The sequence below is a fragment of the Salmo salar genome, chromosome 09 (genome assembly GCF_965601325.2).
Source record: "Salmo salar chromosome 09, fSalSal1, whole genome shotgun sequence".
Lineage (NCBI taxonomy): Eukaryota > Metazoa > Chordata > Actinopteri > Salmoniformes > Salmonidae > Salmo > Salmo salar.
In genome coordinates this window covers 128,618,571-128,639,846 of record NC_138299.1, presented here as the reverse complement: position 1 = coordinate 128,639,846, position 21,276 = coordinate 128,618,571, and the positions used below count along the sequence as shown (strand labels likewise).

The 21,276-nt window shown below is 42.2% G+C and overlaps 1 protein-coding gene across 16 annotated transcripts in view; it reads left to right on the top strand.

The window, feature by feature from the left end:
- The first annotated feature begins 6,389 nt into the window (after positions 1-6,389).
- LOC106612562 (histone-lysine N-methyltransferase MECOM) overlaps positions 6,390-21,276 on the top strand; it is a 179,346-nt gene continuing 164,459 nt past the window's right edge. For 7 of the 16 annotated variants that reach the window (XM_045724474.2, XM_014213829.3, XM_014213817.3 and 4 more), the window contains exon 1: positions 6,391-6,880. In XM_045724474.2, coding sequence (XP_045580430.1) covers positions 6,844-6,880 — 37 coding nt within the window. In that variant the 5' untranslated portion in view covers positions 6,391-6,843. Of the gene's footprint in view, positions 6,881-21,276 lie in introns of all 16 variants that reach the window. The other 9 variants (XM_014213827.3, XM_014213823.3, XM_014213825.3 and 6 more) reach the window with 4 other exon arrangements.

Here is a 21,276-nt window from a genome sequence, read left to right as displayed (position 1 = left end):
GTCATGTCTGATGCCTTTCCCTGGTCTGCTCACCAGAGACAATTCAATGAAACACTGATTCAGATTAAAGGTATTTTTCTAAGTGTTTCCCAAGGAGAATGAACTGTTCATTTGATAAGGCACAAAATAACTTGAATATAGCCTAGGCTGAAGGGGGCAGGCATAGGCTTACAGTGGAGACAAAAAAATGGCCTATGGGAATAAGAGCTCTTGTTTGGTACTGAAATGAAACAGTTTGATTCAGTGCTAATAAAAACGAATGGTTTTTGGAACTTTTGTGTGACCGTGGCACACACAGCTGTCTTATTCCGTATTCCTCCAGAAACCATTATGCCACTGCAACCGGGAAACTGACGAGCATCCCACTCCAGTCTGCTCTTACGGTAAACCCCAGATAAATAACGCTGATTGAATGACGGATTGATTACTTGTCAGGTCTCTTAGTTGAAGAGACTTGTGCAATGGAAAAGTCAATCAGAATTGATGAGGACGGCTCTGTAACCTGTCTGTGACCTAATCGAGCTGCTGAGTTTGAGGATTAACGACTGCCCGTAGACATCCCCACCACACCATGTCCATAAATACTTCTCCAGATTGTCTCGAGAGTGCATAGTAATCCGCCCCCTAGATAGGTCTACCGGGAATCACTGTTAAAATGCACTCAACTGTCTGCATCACCAAGAGGTCAATAGAGTTTGCTTGCTCCTGAAATACCATCAGTGAATGTATACATTACTCTCATCGTATTGCTAGTGTTATCTACATATCTATACCTCTGTTGTAGAATATATTTTTTATAGGTACGTTTAGAAAATAGTTTGTTTCATTGCGTTATTGTAAACTGTGCCGCTTATTGAGCACTAGATGGCGGTACAACATTATGGAGCAACAAACGCATTTCAATTAACAGGCGTGCCTTGTTAAAAGTTAATTTGTGGAATTTCTTTAATTCTTAATGCTTTTGAGCCAATCAGTTGTTTTGTTACAAGGTTATGGTGGTATACAGAAGATTGCTCTATTTGGTAAAAGACCAAGTCCATATTATGGCAAGAACAGCTCAAATAAGCAAAGAGAAACGACAGTCCATCATTACTTTAAGACATGAAGGTCAGTCAATCCGGAAAATGTCAAGAACTTTGAAAGTTTCTTCAAGTGCAGTCGCAAAAATCATCAAGCGCTATGATGAAACTGGCTCTCATGAGGACCGCCACAGGAAAGGAAGACCCAGAGTTACCTCTGCTGCAGAGGATAAGTTCATTAGAGTTACCAGACTCAGAAATTGCAGCCCAAATAAATTCTTCACAGAGTTCAAGTAACAGACACATCTCAACATCAACTGTTCAGAGGCGACTGCATGAATCAGACCTTCATGGTTGAATTGCTGCAAGGAAACCAATTCTAAAGGACATGAAATTAATACAATCTCAACAGACAAATGGTTTTGGGAGAATATTTGGTTGCAGTGTTATAAACTATTAGCAGCTCTTAGTTGATTGTCGTTGATGCAGAGATGCACACTTTGATGCGCAAAGACATATTATTTTGCTGAAGCACACAACGGTATTTTGATACTGTAGCCTACAGTACTTAGATTGTATTTGCTCACATGTTCTCCACAGCGTCATGGGCGTTGTTGTGATACTCTGTCTTGGTGCATTTTCTTAGGTTTCTCCAGTGTGTCGCCACAATGCAGACGTGGCTTATTTGTTCAAATGCAAGGGTGGTGCGCTTCCAAGCTCTACCAAGCTCATCAAATATATTTTGCCTTAAACACGACTGAACCAGTAAGTATTCATTTGAACCAAGAACTCCTTGCTTGAATCACATGGCATCGAATGAAAGCCTTGCGTAAAGACTTAATGCCATCACAGTCACTAATACTTTATTAGCTACTTCATTCTCCAGCACAAGTTGGGTTTGCAGGGGAAACACGTTGACTTCACATGAGGAGAGGTTACTTGGATATTGCTGATAAAAAATTATGAAATTAATTTGCTGAATGTGGACTTTGTATAAGGAGAGGGCTAATATATAGGCCCTATGGCTATAGGTCTATGTTTTCAATCTACACTGAGTGTACAAAACATTACAAACACCTGCTCTTTCCATGACATAGATCCCCTATTGATGTAATTTGTTAAATCTACTCCCATCAATGTATTATGGAGGGGAGAAGACAGGTTAAAGAAGGATTTTTAAACCTTGAGACAATTGAGACATGTTTTGTGTATGTGTACCATTCAGGGGGTGAATGGGCAAGGCAAAATATGTAAGTGCCTTTGAACAGGGTGTGGTAGTAGGTGCCAGTGGGAGATGACTTCACCTTTCAGCTGGACAATAATCTAAAACACAAGGCCAAATCTACACCGTTGTTGCATTCCAAGGAGACAGTAAATGTTCCTGAGTGGCCCAGTTACAGTTTTTACTGAGAGAGACCGTGAATATACCCATTGTATAGCAATTGATTTCAGAAAAATATTATTTATAAATCCCTCATGACCTTAGTTCAACTGTTGTAACCCTTCACAACCCAAAATATACGTTTTTTTTTTTTTACAAATGATGTAATTGTAAACAAGCACTAGCCTCAAAACATGGTTAAAACTATAATTTCGATATCATGAATGGTCAGTGCTTGTATTCATAGCTCTGTCTATGAATTTGAGTGTGGTTACATTACTCCAGCCCCTTCTTGAAGCTTTCCACCAAAACAGTGGTGGGGTAGTTAATTTGTTATTGTTTGAACTGCAGATTAACAGATTTGGAAACTGAGGTGCTCATAAGAAGACATGTCATGGCCATTGTTTTTGTTTGTTTGTTTTTTCTCTGAAATACTACTAGCCACATTTATGAAGTTGGCATAAGCTAGCCCAGATAGGTTCCCGGGAATCTTGGCAAGTTTGGTAAACTTTAGAAAAGCAAAAAATAACCAAATGTACCGAATATGATTCACATTCCTTTCAATATTTTACCCTTGAGCAGAGATTCAGAGAAGCATATGTAGTTTTGTCAAGAGGATACAGACAGCTCAAGAGGTTTGCTTAGACATGCAGAATTATTCTTTAAAAAAAATTTTTTTACATATAATTAAGCATAATGATTATGTCTCTAGATCACAGAAAAAAGCTGTTTCAGGAGTTTGAAATAATGCTAAATTCAAGTGGCGCAGCAGTTTAAGGCACTGCATCACAGTGCTTGAGGCGTCACTACAGACCCGGGATTGATCCCAGGCTGTGTCACAACCGGCCGTGACCGCCAATCCGGCGGCGCACAATTGGCTCAATGTCCTCCGGGTTGGAGGAGGGTTTCGCGGGGGGAGGGGCTTTACTCGGCTCATCGCGCTCTTGTGGTAGGCCGTGCCCCTGCAGGCTGACTTCTGTCGTCAGTTGAAAGTGTTTCCTCCTACACATTGGTGCAGCTGGCTTCCAGGTTTAGTGTGCTGGTGGAAGCGCGGATTGTCGGGTTATGTTTCGGAGGACGCATGACTCGACCTTCGCCTCTCCCGAGCCCGTTTGGGGTGTTGCAGCGATGAGATTGGATCGCAATTGGGGAGAAAAAAGGGAGAAAATACAACAACAAAAACATGTGAAATTCTCCAATTTATTGATAGGGGCCCTCCTCCAGGATCACCCCACAGCCATCCTCACATACTTTGTGCCTGCTCAGTTTTTTGGGGTGCATGACACCCCTGCCCATAAGCAAACGGTGGAAATATGAACACCTCAATATCCAAATAGCCACAACAGTGTAGCCTAATATTAACTTTGATTGAAAGGTAGAAGGGTATAGTGGATGCTTTTCGATGTAGCTAAAAATCCAGGAGCGAACAGTTGCATATTTCTGCATATCTCTACTCGAATGGAAAAATCAAGCAGAAAGTTGGAGTTCTCCGTGGTGTTTTGGCAATGTAGATTGTGTTGAATGGGTGTCGGTACCAGAGCTCAGTGGTCCGTATAGGTTATAAAATACTCTCACTTCTCTCCACGGAGGGGCAGTGCTCACCGGGCCACTAGCGTGCTCCACTCCCGTCCTTTTCGCCAGCTCACACTCCTTAGAACATGTTTCACATAAAGCATTATATGAATTATTACAATAGAATAAGAGCGGGAAATTATGGTAATATGATTATACTCTCGAAGTTATAGGTGAAAGAATGGTTGTAAAAACAGAGGCAGTATTGCATGATGATTTTAACACCCAGCACACGTTAAGGTCAAAAGCATAAAATGTTTAGGCACCAGTATCAGATTCAAAAGCAGTTGCACATATAAGAGTTATAAAACAAGTTATAATGATAACTATTATTATTAGGCTATTATTATTAATAGTATTATTATTGTTATTGGTGTTGTTAATATGTGTTGTTATTATTATTGTTGTTAGTGTGGTTTATTTATAAAGACGTTTTATTTGTAGGCCTATTTGAAATGCTTTTGTTATTCGTGTTATTATAATAAAAAGTATATGTTTTATAAATCAAAATACTGCTCATGCAAAGTACTGCTCATGCAAAATACTGCTCATGCAAAATACTGCTCATGCACATCCAACAATTGACTTGACAAATTATTATTTTAATGTTTTTGCAAATGTGGTGGGAGTATTTATACCGTATTATTATTTGTATTTAGTAGTATAGTCTACACGCTTTATCGTCGTTGTCCATCTCCTTATTTTATTTCAGAAACGTCTTGGCTGGGCAAAGCATTGAAAAAATATTCCTGTTGATCACTTGATTGATTACCTTGCTCAAAGGTCACGCGGGTGCGCGGTAATTTCCTTGTGCCGGAGGCTCCCTTCTCACTTTAGGTCTGGCTTCGACAGCTCCTATACAAATTATGTATTTATTTTAACCCCTAAACAACCTCCCAAACATAACTAAATGCATTGAAATAAACAATCAATTACCAGATATTAACGTGAGTTCTTATTTTCTGCAGAAATTACCCAAGATAACGCATCTAATTAGGTTAAAATAGGATCCAAACGTTGTGAACTGCCCAACCACTTTTTTTTTGACGGGATTTAAATTCGAACAATAACACAAGCAAGCAAATAATTTAGCTATACTTGCAAAGGGTCTTGAACCCAATGAATGTCTAATAATTACAACCCACTGGGCTGCACAGATCTCTCCAGCGTTCCCTGGTCCTGCCATTCCGCGCCTCCGGGTCAGCGTATCATAATAAAGTATGTATTCTGAAAGTGGTCTCAAGAACAGTGAGTTATTGCAATGAATGAAAACTGTTTCCATTTAGGCTAATTGAGCGCGCTGCCTCGAGCTGTAGCTATGGGTCTGAAAGGCTGCATGCCTGCCTGCGCCGCAAGCCACCCTCTCCAGCACACGGTGTACTTAATAGCACCATTTATGTCATTACTTTGGGGCTAGGCTGAGGTATACCCACAATAAAGTACCTATATTAACCTTTCTTGACTTGGTGACTTAAATTACTTAGTGATTTCTCTAAACTGTAAGTATGTTGGACGAATAACTTGAGACAGTATTTTCCTTAATGACACCTTTATGAACATTTAACATATAGTTTGACAGCAAATGTATTTGACTGAATTGGATAACACAAACATCCCACGCGCATTTTCTATTGATAATGTGGTACTGACTCAATTGCCCACAGTTATCAAGAACATACGCACCGTGCGCCTTTAAACCTGAATTCATATTCCCGAGAGGTATCTTAGCATAAATGGGGTCCAACCTATAGGCGTATACTTGCCGTATTGAAAGGTATATTGGACATCGGCCAAAGGGATGTCTTATTTTTGTTCTTTACAATTTATATGACGTCATTACTTAAATCAATTTCAACATGCTTTGGAATCAATAAATCGAGTTCACAAGCCATTAAAGGGTTCACGTGCAAGATCAACATGACCTCATGCGGATCTAATTAATGAGCAATTACCTTAATTATACTGCATTTTAATGAATAAACAAATACACCTTGCAGTTAATATATCTCCACTACGACTAGAGCGCAATAGCCCAATAAGATTGTTGGGGTTTTTCATTGTTAGGTTCATCGGACCAATCTTATGTTAATTAACACAGTGGTGCCCAAATCCGATGAGAGTGAAGCAAAGTAAACCATTTCAATTGTGCATCAGCTTTACACAAAAGTTATAATAGACTATTCGAGTTCAACAACATTGATTTTGGTTATCAATTTGCATGCAAGCGATGGAATTTACGCATGCACGCCAGCAGAAAGGGGTATTAATTCAAAGTATTAAACAGATTAATAATTGTCACCACTTCACAAAAAAGCCTCAGACAGCCTCATATTAGAGCTGTCAGTTAGACTGCCCACATGCCAGGGGAGCGGAGGAGGGGTTCATTCATTTCCTAGTGTTCGCTGTGATGGTCAAAACACAATTAAAACATATAAAACATTTAATGAAAACGTTTCACATTAGTAATTTAGCCGAACATTGATGAATGTGATTTCATTTTAACACAAAAGGTAGGCATGCATGGTGAGAGTTTGAGAATAGTTCATTATAATTAATGTCTCCGGCTCTCCGTAGATTCGAGGTCTTGTCGGCTCTGTTTCATATTCCGTGATCTTTAAAGATCTTACACGAAGGGATCGCTCTGCGATTGCCATCTGACTAGATCAGTCATATCAAGTAATAAATCGTTCCAAACTTTTTTGGCGGTGCAGCCAGTTTGGTTATGCGCATGTGCGAAGGTGTCCAAACTGACAATGCTGGAGAGATAGCGAGTCTGGATTGAGAAACACAGAGAAAAGGACAGAGAAAAAAGAAAAAGGAGGAAAAGATCCAAGAAAAAATCTAACAAACCCACGCCGAAGGACTGGCATCATGAGGTCCAAAGGCAGGGCACGGAAACTGGCCACAAGTAGGTGCAATATCCCTTTCTTTGCCTTTTGAAACTGCCATCTTGTAAATGTGTAGCTATATATCAATTATCAATGCTGTTTCGCATCTAAAAATGAGGTACAATATATTGTATCTTGCTTACATGAGTGTCAGTAGAAAATAGCCCCCACTCACGACTGAGCAGAGGTACAGTACAGTTGGGAGAAGAAGTTGGTTCAAGGGTTTCGAGTTGATGCTGTCAGTGCCAGTTCGTTTCGCGAATTCAGAAAAAAATATTTTGGCGTTTTAAGTTATAAAAAGTTGTACAAACGGGAGAGGCACTTCTCAGGGAACGAACTACTATCGTTATTGGGTTGTGCTTTGTATAGTGGGCGCTACAGCGTTGGCCAATTCTCGTCCCGTCCTGCGACGCTGTTGTTGCACGCGCTTGGTTTCTGTATACTTCAATTTGCAGCAGCAACTTTGAAAAGGCAGGTTGCCTCATTCAGACTTCGGAAATGAAAGATCCAGAATGAAGGACTTATGCATTTAAATATAATCAGGTACCATTGCTCACAAAAGTCCAAAATATATATTTTTGCCTTGTTAGATGTAGCCTAGAATAAATGCGTATGGGGTGTTCGCTCTACCTATCATTACGTTATAGCCTTGGGTTATTACACTGTATTGTATCTTTATTATGGTGTATTTCGTTTGTGCAACAAGTACAGCATCTATGTTAAATAATTAATGTTACGGTCTGAGTACAAAACATGTGTACACCTTTATGTTATACAGAAAAGTAATGATGTTTGTGTTTTACCACTGCACATTGAGGGGCACGGAGGTTTTGATCGCCAATATTCAGTAGCCTAATACAGTATTTCTGTAATTGATTAAAACGGTTAAATTATTAGTCTGAGTTCTGAAAGCAATTCGACCCCCAGGGAGCAACACACTGATTTGGGTAAAAGGTGTTTACTCCAATAAAATCGTATTGTGGTCTATGGCAATCTACCAAAATGCACTACAATGTTTATATACAATGTAGGCCTATATCTCTCAGCAAAATGTCAAGCGGATGATGTAGCTATAATCATTATGTACAGTCCTTCAAGTAGTTTATGCTACACTAGTAAACGTTTTCGATAATTATTCCAAATTGTGTATATGCCTATTGCAATTTAATTGCATTTTCTGTGTCAGTAACATTTTCAATTGTGTTTAACCTTTATGAATGTGTATAGCCAGTAGGCTATTTTTTTGCAATCCTTTTCTGAGATAAAAAAAAAACAAAAAACATTTTCACATTTTAAGTATATCATTTGAATGTTTTGAATGCTAGTTTTGTCATGTCTGGACAACAGTGTAGCCACAGGTCAACACCGGTAGGTTGCAGTCCTGGAACCAGGGGTCGCGAGTCTTGTTCTTTCAATAAACGTCTAAGAGACCTGACAGTCTTGTTATTTTATGTGTGTGTGTGTGTGTGTGTGTGTGTGTGTGTGTGTGTGTGTGTGTGTGTGTGTGTGTGTGTGTGTGTGTGTGTGTGTGTGTGTGTGTGTGTGTGTGTGTGTGTGTGTGTGTGTGTGTGTGTGTGTGTGTGTATAACTTTCTGCCTATAACACATATTCCTACTACAAATTGATCATTTCTCTGGACCTTTCTGGATCTCAGACAGAGGAGAAATTTCCTTAAAACCCTTCCCTCTTTAAGGATATGAATTTATTTAGGCCTACAAATTCAGTGGATCACACTCATCCAACCAGCAGTTTTATTTTGAAATCGAATTGTGAATGTTTTGTTTGTTCAAACAATACTGGGCATCTTTTCCCGGTTGCGATGTAATTTAACGATAATCGTACCAAATGCATCGTTATTAACGAGCCAACTTTTTAAAGTATTTCCCAAACAAGCACGTAGAGAGGACGTTTGTTATATGAGTTGTTAGACCATTTGTCGATACTGATAGGATGGAAAGAAAAGCAGCGCTGCTCTCGGATCAGCTTTCTCCATTCAAATCATACCGTAACATGAAAGTTATTCCATAATACTGACGATGGATCAGCTCCTAGAGACATATTGCCACCTATGGCTGCAAATAGGCAATTGAGGCGGCTAATTATGCTTTCCCAATAATAATGCACTAAATCACAGATTTCGCACATCATTCTGCACATGTTGTCACACATGAAAAACATTGAGCCAAAAATTGCAGACAGTAGCCTAGACGCAAAATATAACTAAATGTACTGTACATGAAATTGATTTCAATATGATTGAACTAGCCTATATAAATAGGCTTGTAGCCTATGTATCTTTTAATGCAGTCATCGCAGTTCTCATTTGAAGCATAATTTTACCCTTCACTTGTTTGTAGCAATTGCAAATACGTTGGCAACTTTTTATGTGTAGTCAACTTCATTCTGAAGTTATCGCAGTCACCAGGTCCGGCCCTAGCCTTTTGGGGGCCCTATGCGAAATGTTGTTGCAATTTCCTCCAATTCTACACATTTTGCCATGGGATGCAGACCAAATGGTGCAGTTTTAAAGCAACTTTGCTGCAATTCTACACATTTTGCCATGTGGCAAAGAGAAGATTTTACCATTTTATAAAACATTTCATGCAATTCTACTCATTTTGCCATGGTGTGGAGAGAAAAATGTGCAGCTTTAGAGCTATTTTTTAACATGACTTATGCCATGTTAATATGATATCTTAGTGAGGGTGACTAACAAAATCAATGGGGGCCCCCTGGAGGTCCGGCACCCTGAGCAAGTGCCTTTTGTGCCCAATCAATAATTTGACCCTTATAACTACAAGTTTAGATAGCTGGCTAGACTCAATTTACCAATCTAAAAATTGTTAGCTGACACGGGCTAATTGAGTGACTGTCAGTGACTGACATAACAAGAGAAAAACTACTGATGGACATCTAGATAACTCTCAACAGTAAGTTGAGACCCCAACTGAATTCCCCCCAAAAGTATATATATCTAATATATATATTTTATAATTTTTGGGTCTGGGGCACTCTATAGGCCGGATGCCCTAAGCGACCGTTGATGTCGTGCCTAGAGCTGGCCCTGGCAGTCACATTCAGACAGATAGCCTAAACATCTTGATTCTATGTTTAGCGAAGATCTTTTGTGAATAAAGTGATGCGGAAGGGCAAAAAAACATCTAATGATGCACTTTGGCTACTCTACGAGTGGTCTGGATCACCCGTAGACGTGCAAAGGTTTTTTAAGGTTACTACCGAATGCTATGGGAAACACCTCGCCTACTAAAAATACATCGTTAGATGGTTCTAATGATGATCTTAACGCTACGAAGGCTCTGAGGAAGGAGGCCCTGACACAAAGATAAAGGTGTTATACACGTAGAAATAAATCCAGTTTACATGTCGTACATGTTGTGTGCTGCCTTTATGTAATAGCAAAAAAAAAACAGGGATTATGCAAGTATTTGTGGATTTTGTTCGGTGCAAGATACTGTACAAATGAGATGCATTTTTCACATCCGTTTAATTTTTTGGGATTGGCTATTAGATTCAGTGTGTTTCAAATTGCTCACCAAAATATATTTCCGAAGGGAAATTTGACGTTCAAAATACACTTGAATGGATCACATTGAATTGACAGCACCAATGCGAGTCGAAGAGCTTTATAACCATAGGCCTACTTTTAATGTGAAAAGTTTGTCAGGAAGAACTTTAAGAGCTAAACAGACAGGGACACTATAATTATTTATTTCCTGTGCTTCATGGATTTGTCTCGTGAGCTTCGGTGTCATTGCAGGACCTTTGGCCTTTGGCACAGAGCAGAGGATCTTTCGTGACGATGTGAAATAAAGCCAGCAGACGCTCTGCTCTCATCAGGATCTCTTACAGACTGTTGTTTATGGTAACATGGCCCAGTATGTACAGAATATGTGTGAAAAGCAAACGATATGCATATTTTTCTGTTATCACTAACAAGGCAAAGGGCACACACACACACACAGCAATAATGGTTTAGTAGTGCATTTAGTAGTGGTTTTGGCGCCTGCTGCAATCGGCCTAAATATTAACAGTCCCTTGAAGGAATGCACCAGGCTACAGCACCAGCCGGTCTGCCCTTCCAGTTCCAGGCATAGTTCTAAATCATTAGTTATAATCTGAGAATAGGGGGGATAATTTGAGGTATATTTAAAGATTATTATTTACTCAAGATGTAAGAGGAAGATTTCTAGGCTACCTATTAAGTCAGTGGGAGAGAATGTTCTGATAGCTCGGCACAGTTTCCCCCCGGGAACTGGGCCGTTCTGGCCTGTAGCCAGCACTGCACAATGTCAACAGTGAATATTTAAATTCCCAGACTCCCCATGAGAGGTCTGCCGGTAAATGTGTTCAGTGTGCGGCCTGTCCTGATAAGTTCTGTTCAGAGACTGGTCCTGTAGGTCTCCTCGCGCCACAGAGAGTGTTTGTGCTTGAGCTCGATTGATGTGCGCATGGCAGGCAGATGATAAAACACAGTGGAGTGTGTTAATGGAGGGGGAGTTGGTAGGTGGGGAGGTGGTAATAGAAGTGTGATTGGTGGGGGAAGATTAGTTCAGATGTAATATGGGGGTCCACTCAAACTCACCCCTCGCCCCCTCGCCCCCCCCCCCCCCCCACACACACAAAAAAAACAAAAACAAATGATTCCTCCTAATATCATACTTCAGCTAGGACTATAGGCCGAAACTAACTCCTTGTCTGCCTAACGTTATTAACCAACGTGCCTCTCAACTAAATGGTCTGACCCTTGGTGCACCACTTGTAATGTCCTCAAAAAGAAGAGATAAGACTCATTTGAATTCTGAATTGGATTCTATTTTTTTCATGCACTACCCCTTGTATTTAAAACAACATACTTTTGGTTTATTCACACATAAATGAATGTGTCATTTCAGACATAGGTTGAAACAATGAGAGGATATTAGGCATGCTCATAGTCTGCTCATACCGCACTCACCTGCTCATACCGCACTCACAGCACTCACCTGTGTCCCGTAGGTGCACAGCAAATTTCAGATCAGAATTTTAACACCCACAGTGTTAAATTGAACACTTTGAAATTATATGTGACCCTCGAAATAGTGTTAAACTAAAACTTTTCAGTGTTCACAAACTAACACCCCTAGAGTGTTTTGTAAAGCCGTATTTTGATATTTCCCAGCATGCCTTGCAAGTGAATGTGAGCGATACCCACCCATGACTGTGTTTGTTAGTGACAGAGATGTCCTTGTTGTGTTCAATAATTTTGAGTTCTGAAGCCTTCACCAAGTGACTGCTTATGTGAATGTGTTTGAATTCAAAATAAACCCCTGATGACTATATATTACACATTTCATAAGGCCTTTAGTTATGGCCTAATTATCCTCAAAATTGTGGTCTGAAAAACTTGGCTCATGGGCCACATCAGACATGCAAATCACAATAAGCTGGTTTATGAAGTGATTTGTAATTCCTATCAGAATCAAGCCAGAGGGAAGTTATCCAACAATTGGATTGTATTTATCACCAACCACAACCTGCATTCAGAATGACAGCTAGGGTGAAGGACTTGACAAACAACACTACCTAAACCATCTAAACTGGAACAACCATCTCAGTAACAGGTGCAATAAGTCCAACCACTTACAGATTGGATTAGTTTAGAAAAATGTAAGTTATTAATTGTTGTATAGTATAAGATCAATTAAACAATCAATGTGCATTCAGAAACATAGATTTTCAAACAAACTATTCTAAACATCAACCTGCAACAAAGCATTCTGGGAAGAATGATAACGAGGCCCCTCCCACATATTTTTCACTGAGAGAATAAACGGAAATTAACTCACGCAGTCCAGTAACAACAACACCATGCAGTGTTGATTCCAATGTGAATTAAATAACACTTCATTGATTCATCGCATGTGGTGTCAATTTCAATCCCACTGATGTTAACCCCACTAGAATCAACACTCAGATATAACACTCACAACACTTCTTACCTTAACACCGAGATTTTAACACTTGCAATTGTGCTGTGTATGTGTGTCAGTTAATGTGAAAAGTCCATAAATCAATTGCTCTCGCCATAGACCCATGCACTGAATTTGAAATTAAATTAAATGTATTTGACATTTCTAAATAAAAATGTAGAAAAACATGATGATTATTATTAGGTTATTTTTGATTCCCTAATTGCTTTGGTGGGTTAGTATTCCCTCGGAGGCAGGAGTGAAGTCTAGCTAAAGCTGATTAGAAATAAGCTATAATAACTTTAAGACTGCAGGTCGACTCTGTTGAGGACGTGCTGTTAAGAACTATGTAAAATCGAGTCAGTATGCCCTACTCATCAATATAAAGTGTGTGTATGTGTATATAAATATATACAGTGAGGGAAAAAAGTATTTGATCCCCTGCTGATTTTGTATGTTTGCCCACTGACAAAGAAATGATCAGTCTATAATTTTAATGCTAGGTTTATTTGAACAGTGAGAGACAGAATAACAACAATCAAATCCAGAAAAACGCATGTCAAAAATGTTATAAATTGATTTCCATTTTATTGAGGGAAATAAGTATTTGACCCCCTCTCAATCAGAAAGATTTCTGGCTCCCAGGTGTCTTTTATACAGGTAACGAGCTGAGATTAGGAGCACACTCTTAAAGGGAGTGCTCCTAATCTCAGCTTGTTACCTGTATAAAAGACACCTGTCCACAGAAGCAATCAATCAATCAGATTCCAAACTCTCCACCATGGCCAAGACCAAAGAGCTCTCCAAGGATGTCAGGGACAAGATTGTAGACCTACACAAGGCTGGAATGGGCTACAAGACCATCGCCAAGCAGCTTGGTGAGAAGGTGACAACAGTTGGTGCGATTATTTGCAAATTGAAGAAACACAAAAGAACTGTCAATCTCCCTCGGCCTGGGGCTCCATGCAAGATCTCACCTCGTGGAGTTGCAATGATCATGAGAACGGTGAGGAATCAGGCCAGAACTACACGGGAGGATCTTGTCAATGATCTCAAGGCAGCTGGGACCATAGTCACCAAGAAAACAATTGGTAACACACTATGCTGTGAAGGACTGAAATCCTGCAGCGCCCGCAAGGTCCCCCTGCTCAAGAAAGTACATATACATGCCCGTCTGAAGTTTGCCAATGAACATCTGAATGATTCAGAGGACAACTGGGTGAAAGTGTTGTGGTCAGATGAGACTAAAATGGAGCTCTTTGGCATCAACTCAACTCGCCGTGTTTAGAGGAGGAGGAATGCTGCCTATGACCCCAAGAACACCATCCCCACCGTCAAACATGGAGGTGGAAACATTATGCTTTGGGGTTGTTTTTCTGCTAAGGGGACAGGACAACTTCACCGCATCAAAGGGACGATGGACGGGGCCATGTACTGTCAAATCTTGGGTGAGAACCTCCTTCCCTCAGCCAGGGCATTGAAAATGGGTCATGGATGGATATTCCAGCATGACAATGACCCAAAACACACGTCCAAGGCAACAAAGGCGTGGCTCAAGAAGAAGCACATTAAGGTCCTGGAGTGGCCTAGCCAGTCTCCAGACCTTAATCCCATAGAAAATCTGTGGAGGGAGCTGAAGGTTCGAGTTGCCAGACGTCAGCCTCGAAACCTTAATGACTTGGAGAAGATCTGCAAAGAGGAGTGGGACAAAATCCCTCCTGAGATGTGTGCAAACCTGGTGGCCAACTGCAAGAAACGTCTGACCTCTGTGATTGCCAACAAGGGTTTTGCCACCAGGTACTAAGTCATGTTTTGCAGAGGGGTCAAATACTTATTTCCCTCAATAAAATGCAAATCATTTTATAACATTTTTGACATGCGTTTTTCTGTTTTTTTTTGTTGTTATTCTGTCTCTCACTGTTCAAATAAACCTACCATTAAAATTATAGACTGATAATTTCTTTGTCAGTGGGCAAACATACAAAATCAGCAGGGGATCAAATACATTTTTCCCTCACTGTATACAGTGCATTCGGAAAGTGTTCAGACCCCTTCCCTTTTCCCGCATTTTGTTATGTTACAGCCGTATTCTAAAATGGATTAAATAAATAAAAATCCTCATCAATCTACACACAATACCCCATACTGACTAAGTGAAAACAGATTTTTAGAAATGTTTACACATGAATTAAAAATAAGAAATTGAAATACTTTACATTTGTATTTAGACCCTTTGCTATGAGACTTGAAATTGAGCTCAGGTGCATTCTTGATTGGAGTCCACCTGTGGTAAATTCAATTGGGAGGTGAACAAGAACCTAATGGTCACTCTGACAGAGCTCCAGAGTTCCTCTGTGGAGATGGGAGAACCTTCCAGAAGGACAACCATCTCTGCAGCACTCCACCAATCAGGCCTTTATGGTAGAGTGGCCAGACGGAAGCCACTCCTCAGTAAAAGGCACATGACAGCCCGCTTGGAGTTTGCCAAAAGGCACCTAAAGGACTCTCAGACCATGAGAAACAAGATTCTCTGGCCTGAATGTCAAGCGTCATGTCTGGACAAAACCTGGCTCCATCTCTACGGTGAAGCATGGTGGTGGCAGCATCATGCTGTGGGGATGTTTTCAGCTGCAAGGACTGGGAGACTAGTTAGGATCGAGGGAAAGATGAACAGAGAAAAGTACAGAGAGATCCTTGATGAAAACCTGCTCCAGAGTGCTCAGGACCTCAGACTGGGGTGAAGGTTCACCTTCCAACAGGACAATGACACAAAGCACACAGCCAAGACAATGCAGGAGTGGCTTCAGGACAAGTCTCTGAATGTGTGGCTGTAATCGCTGCCAAGGGTGCTTCAACAAAATACTGAGTAAAGGGTCAGAATACTTATGTAAATGTGATATTTCAATTTTTTTATTATACATTTGCAAAATTTTCTAAAAACCTGTTTTTAATTTGTCATTATGGAGATTGATAAGGGGGGAAAAACTATTTAATCAATTTCAAAATAAGGCTGTAATGTAGCAAAATGTGGAAAAAGTCAAGGGGTATGAATACTTTTTGAATGCACTGTATGTATATATGTGTGTTTATGTGTGTGTGTGCATGCCTACATGCAGGCAGGACTATAAGTCAATTTATGCTTGATCCAAAAATGAGGCTTTGTTTGGATGGTGTCACGCAATTGCGGCTCCTCTGGAGGCATGCAGAGGCCAAATTGTGCTCTGTCCCACATACCCGTGCACCACTCAAATTTTGTAACAATGCGGAGGGCTCCGTATAGCTCTGTATTGACCTGATTGGTTGACATAGGTGAGGGTGGGAGGTCCTGTATAAACACAAACGTACTTCCTTGACAACTTCCTTGACAACAGCTCTACTCTGCTCAGTGAACCACAAGAAGTATAAATGCCCTGACTTCTGCAGAGGCCATATCACCGTAAATGCTGTATGGCCAATGCAGACGACAGATTGACCATGCAGCCCCCTTAAGAGAGTGTAAAAAGCGTTGCATGGTCAACCCTATGTCTGAAGTGGGCATACAGCATTTAATGCAATGTAGCCTCCGCAGATGTCAGAGCAGATCTATTGTGAAGGGAATTTGTCAAGGAAGTGAGTTTGTGTTTATACAGGACGTACCGCCCCCACCTACCATCAACTCGCGCCCATAAATTGGCTTTAATTCTGCGCTCGTATGTGCATGTGTGTGTTGGTGTGCAAGCGCGTGGCGCATTCTGCCTGTCAGCGCCTCCTTCTTGCCGACGATCGCTTCCTCCTTGCGTTGTGCAATGGGCCATGTATCTGACGTTTGTCTGGTGGACCTCATTAAAAGGGTTAATGTATCGTGCCATTTAAAAGGTGAGAGGGAGTGGGCACGATCTGAGAGACCCTATTAAATAGTCATTGTCCCGTCGCATGTGCTCCCGCTCCATTTAGATCCAAACGTCGGTAAGCAATTGTTCCGTATCTCCCTGAGCAATGAACCGTCACAGCTCGTCATTTTTCACATGCGCTGTGGGCGATAATATGTTGATATTATCTCCCGCTTCAGCTCCTGAAAGCATAGGCCTAAAGTCTAAAATGGGAAACATTAAGTTCTTCATTCGTAGGCCTAAATATTTCATCCAAATGCATACATAGGTAGGCCTGATTTTAATGTAGACCTTTCTCATTCTCAACCCAATTAGTAGGCTGGCTTTTTGGGACAAAGTGGGAGCTGAATGGTTTGGTTGCATAAGGAAAACCTTTAACATTTTTTTGGGAAAACACATGTCAGGGAACAAACCAGTCAAACCCCCTCTCTAGGTTTCTTCCTAGGTTCATGCCTTTCTAGGGAGTTTTTCCTAGCCACCGTGCTTCTACACCTGCATTGCTTACTGGTTGGGGTTTTAGGCTGTTTCTGTACAGCACTTTGAGATATCAGCTGATGTAAGAAGGTCATTATAAATGAATTTAATTTGATATCAGTCATATCCAAAATGTACTTTGAGATGATGTTGAAATAGGCAAGAAACCCATCTGTCAGAAAAGAGTGGTAAGCTACTGTATTTGTCTGTCTCAGTCATCTCAGTGTATGCTCGTTGTAACAATAATATTTTCTGCTTGTGTAGTATGTGCAACAACAAAAAAACATGCATCACTGTGTGTGTGTGTCCGTGTGCCTATGTTTAAATGTGGTAATGTGTAGGCCTATTGGTTCCTGCGGGTGCAGTGTGAGAGCCCCCCTCATCCATCAACGCCTCCGTCTGCATGAGTCGCCCGTCCCCTCTCCTCACCCACTGTGTCAGAGAAGGGGGTCTCTCTATACCCCCAATACTCTCCTCCCCACCCCACCATGTCTCTGATGTTAATGACACTGTGACCATACCTCTATGCTGTAAACAGTTAGGTCTAGTCACTAGGTTAGTGGTTTGTTTATGTGTTGTCAGGGCGATGAAGGATGGCCCTGTCAGTGGGCTTCAGGAGCCCCTGGTCCCCCAGATGGTCCCTGGGGGCCCGGCTCAGTGGGTAGCCCTAGGGACCCGTGTCACAACATCCCCTCCTCTCACTCTATCTAAACTGCAGAGTCTGGCATCTCCAATCACCTTTTAAAGAAAGACAAATAAGCCTACACTATAGGTTTGTGAGTGTGTGTTTGTGCGGCTTGTTATATAGTGAAGTGGAAGCTAAAAAAGTGAGGGTATTTGTAGAATCAAGTGATGTGCTCTGTGTGTGTGTGTGTGTGTGTGTGTGTGTGTGTGTGTGTGTGTGTGTGTGTGTGTGTGTGTGTGTGTGTGTGTGTGTGTGTGTGTGTGTGTGTACGCAGCGCTGTGCTGTGATGGGTGAGGTGAGGCGGGAGTGAGGAGGGTGGGTCAATGGCACGGCGACCCAGAGTGTGGGAACACCAAGGGAGGAGGCTGGGGGGATGGAGGAGGGGGACCCATGTCAAGCCTGGGAACCAGTGTGTGTGTGTTTACCGCAGGGAAACCGTACCAACACAGAACAATGAGCTAACCTTACCCCCTTCTAAATAAAAAAGTCTTTTCTGCTTTCTTCCCAAAGGTCAGTGAGTTAGAGATAGGGAGGTTAACACAAAAGGCTACAGTCTGCCCGGCGACTACAGTCTGGGCCACTTGGGTGCCAAGGCTGAGGTCATTATCAACAGCAGGCCCAAGCTAAGCATATTTTTATAGATGTGTGTGTTTTTGTGTGTGCGTGTGTGCGTGCGTGCGTGCGTGTGTGTGTGTTACAGAGAGAGGAAGATGGAGAAAGTGAACATTCAAAAAATAGTCCTCTTCTGTACATTTTGAAATAGATTCCGTTCCTGTTGGTTCAAACCGTTCCCCTAACATCTGATTGATTTGTGTGTCTGAGTGCAGTAGTTATTGTGTGGACACATTGCTGATGGTGCAGTCTCTTTCCCCTGTATTAATGAGGCAATATGATTGGTTGGTGCGTGTGGAGAAACGACCTCCCTTAGCTAATAAAAGGACTTCAATCATGTAGCTGCTCCAATCCATTACCTGGAGCAGGTATCAACTAGCCTGGATCCCAGATCGGTTTGTGCCGCCTTGCCAACTCCTTGTCATTTCAGATTGTACCCAGGGTAGGTATCAGCTAGTGTCACCTCCATGCTAGCACAATCCCTCACAGTCACAGTCACACCAACCTCTCTCAGTCACACTACTACAGGCACTCTGGTCTGGGGAGGGTTGTAGCATGGGGCGGATGTGGAACGTGTGGGTTAAGTAAAGGGGCTTCTGTCTTAGGGCTATCGAAGACATCCTGGTGCTTTCTATGACTGTTATATACACCTGCACTCTTTTGTGTACTGCACTGTTGAGAGAGTTAGCACGCAAGCATTTCACTGTACCTTTTATACCTGCTGCAAACTGTGTATGTGACGAATACATTTGATTTGACGCTGATGTTTCTGTGCAGGTCTATGCCATAAGTATATGTGAGTTTGTTCATGCCTGAACAACAGGTGAGTAAACTCTCTCACTCCCAGTACAATGCAGTAGGCTACGTCCCCATGGGGATTGGGTGCTCAGGTGTGTGCGTGATGTGTTTGTGCGTCTCCATGCGTTTGTATGTTTGTATGTTGTTCTTAATAATGTCTCTGTTGTTAAATATTGGGAGTGCTGCCGGCAGTTCTTTCTTTCTCAGACCGGACTGGAGCACAGCCACAAACAGGAACAGGAATTATACAACAATCGCTTTGTGAGAGCGCCGATAACAGTGTGTTCCAGCACAGTGGGATCTCCTGACGGGCAGCGGATGGGGGTGGGGGGTGGGGGGGAGGGGCTTCAGGGCTGCAGCTGGAGGCCGCCAGGCTGTGGCGCTCGATTATGATTAACTCAGGGGAGGAAATAAATAGGGAGAAGAAGAGCTCAGGTCCATCTGTAGCTGAGATGGAATGGTAAGATGGGGGGGGGGGTGTAGTGTACACCTTTCATCTCAGCCACACCAAGCCCCCACTATCTAGCCTGGAACCTCATTAACTGGTGACCTCTGACCCCTCAGGACGGGAGCGATGAGGGGAGGGAGACATGATCAAAGCCTGGGGTCGTTTCTGATGGAAGCTTTACCTGATTGTTGGCGATAGCCTCTGTCTTATCAGTGTTGGAATGGCAATATGTTGATGAATGCTCCGGATGCTTTGTGACGTGAAGAGCGTCCACATGGTAGTCTGGCACCCCTCGACCCCCTCAGGTGTGAGGGACAGGAACATGTCGTACCCCTGTCCTCAGAGATGTGTCTGGATCATTTCCCCCTCCTGTGTGTGTGTGTGTGTGTTGACGGTCGGCCAGGGTCACAGTGGGGGGAAGGAATGTGCCTGTTGGAAAGAAATGCGGGGCTGGCTGATTAGCACTCTGTCCGTACCTGCCGGTTTACTGGACATGCCGTAGCGATGTGATTGTGATGATGAGACTGAGGAAAAACGTCGGAGAACAATAGAGACAGTGGAGATTCCTTTCCAAGACGCATTCCAGCAAATCTCGCGGCCGGTGGCCCCCGCTCGGCGCTTTGATGAGCCACTCTGGGCTTCCTGGGATTGTCGCCCGTCCACAAACACAAAAACAAAGCCAGCGGTAGAGCGAACCTACCCATACTCCTCAGGATGTCCTGTTTTGATTAAGGTTAGCATCCCTCCCGGCCCTGCGGCAATATTATTCTAACACTGCTAGGAGAGCTGCAGCTAACTGACACAGACACATTTCCACTCGGTGGACCCGAAGGTCAAATCTTCGACAATGAGCTGGGAAGAAAAGGTGTGCTCTTTAAAGGGGAAGTCATGTGATGTGAGTGGAGCGAGGCCTTCGTGTGGTGTGAGTAGAGAAGCTCAGGCCTAGACTACAGATCAACTACCTCTCAGTCTCAAGTCAGAATTAGACGTTCATCCATGGTTCTCAAACATTCATTTTAGGTATTAACTCGAAGTCTTAAGGGTGGGCATTAACTTTGAATGGTTAAGGTAAGGGATGGAGTTTGGGATAGGCTTAAAGCAAAAATCTAAAAAACAACTTCCCATTGCTGGATTTGAACTTGCAACATTTAGAATGAGAAGCACATGCTTAAACCCATCCACCATTCCTGTCCACAACACTCTAGCAAAACCGAAACCTACTTGAAGGTAACAGCACTCACTGTTGCCCCTAGTGGCTGATGTCCACGTCATCTCTGGACGTCCTCAGACATGGATGGATGTCGAATACTGACTTGAATCATGGGTGACCTGGCTGTACAGATTGGGGAACAGTTGCAGCTTTGGGTCGAGTAGAGAGGGATTGTGGACTGCAGTTCTGGAGCTGACACACAGGCCCAACTCCCTTTCTCTTTCCCTTCTTCCACCCTGTTTTGACTCTAACCGACACCAGCCAGCCCCTACTTCTCTCCCTCTCTCTCTCCCAGTCCTCTATCCCCCCTCTCTCTCGGAATCAGAGAGCAGTGAAGTGGTGAGGTAGTGT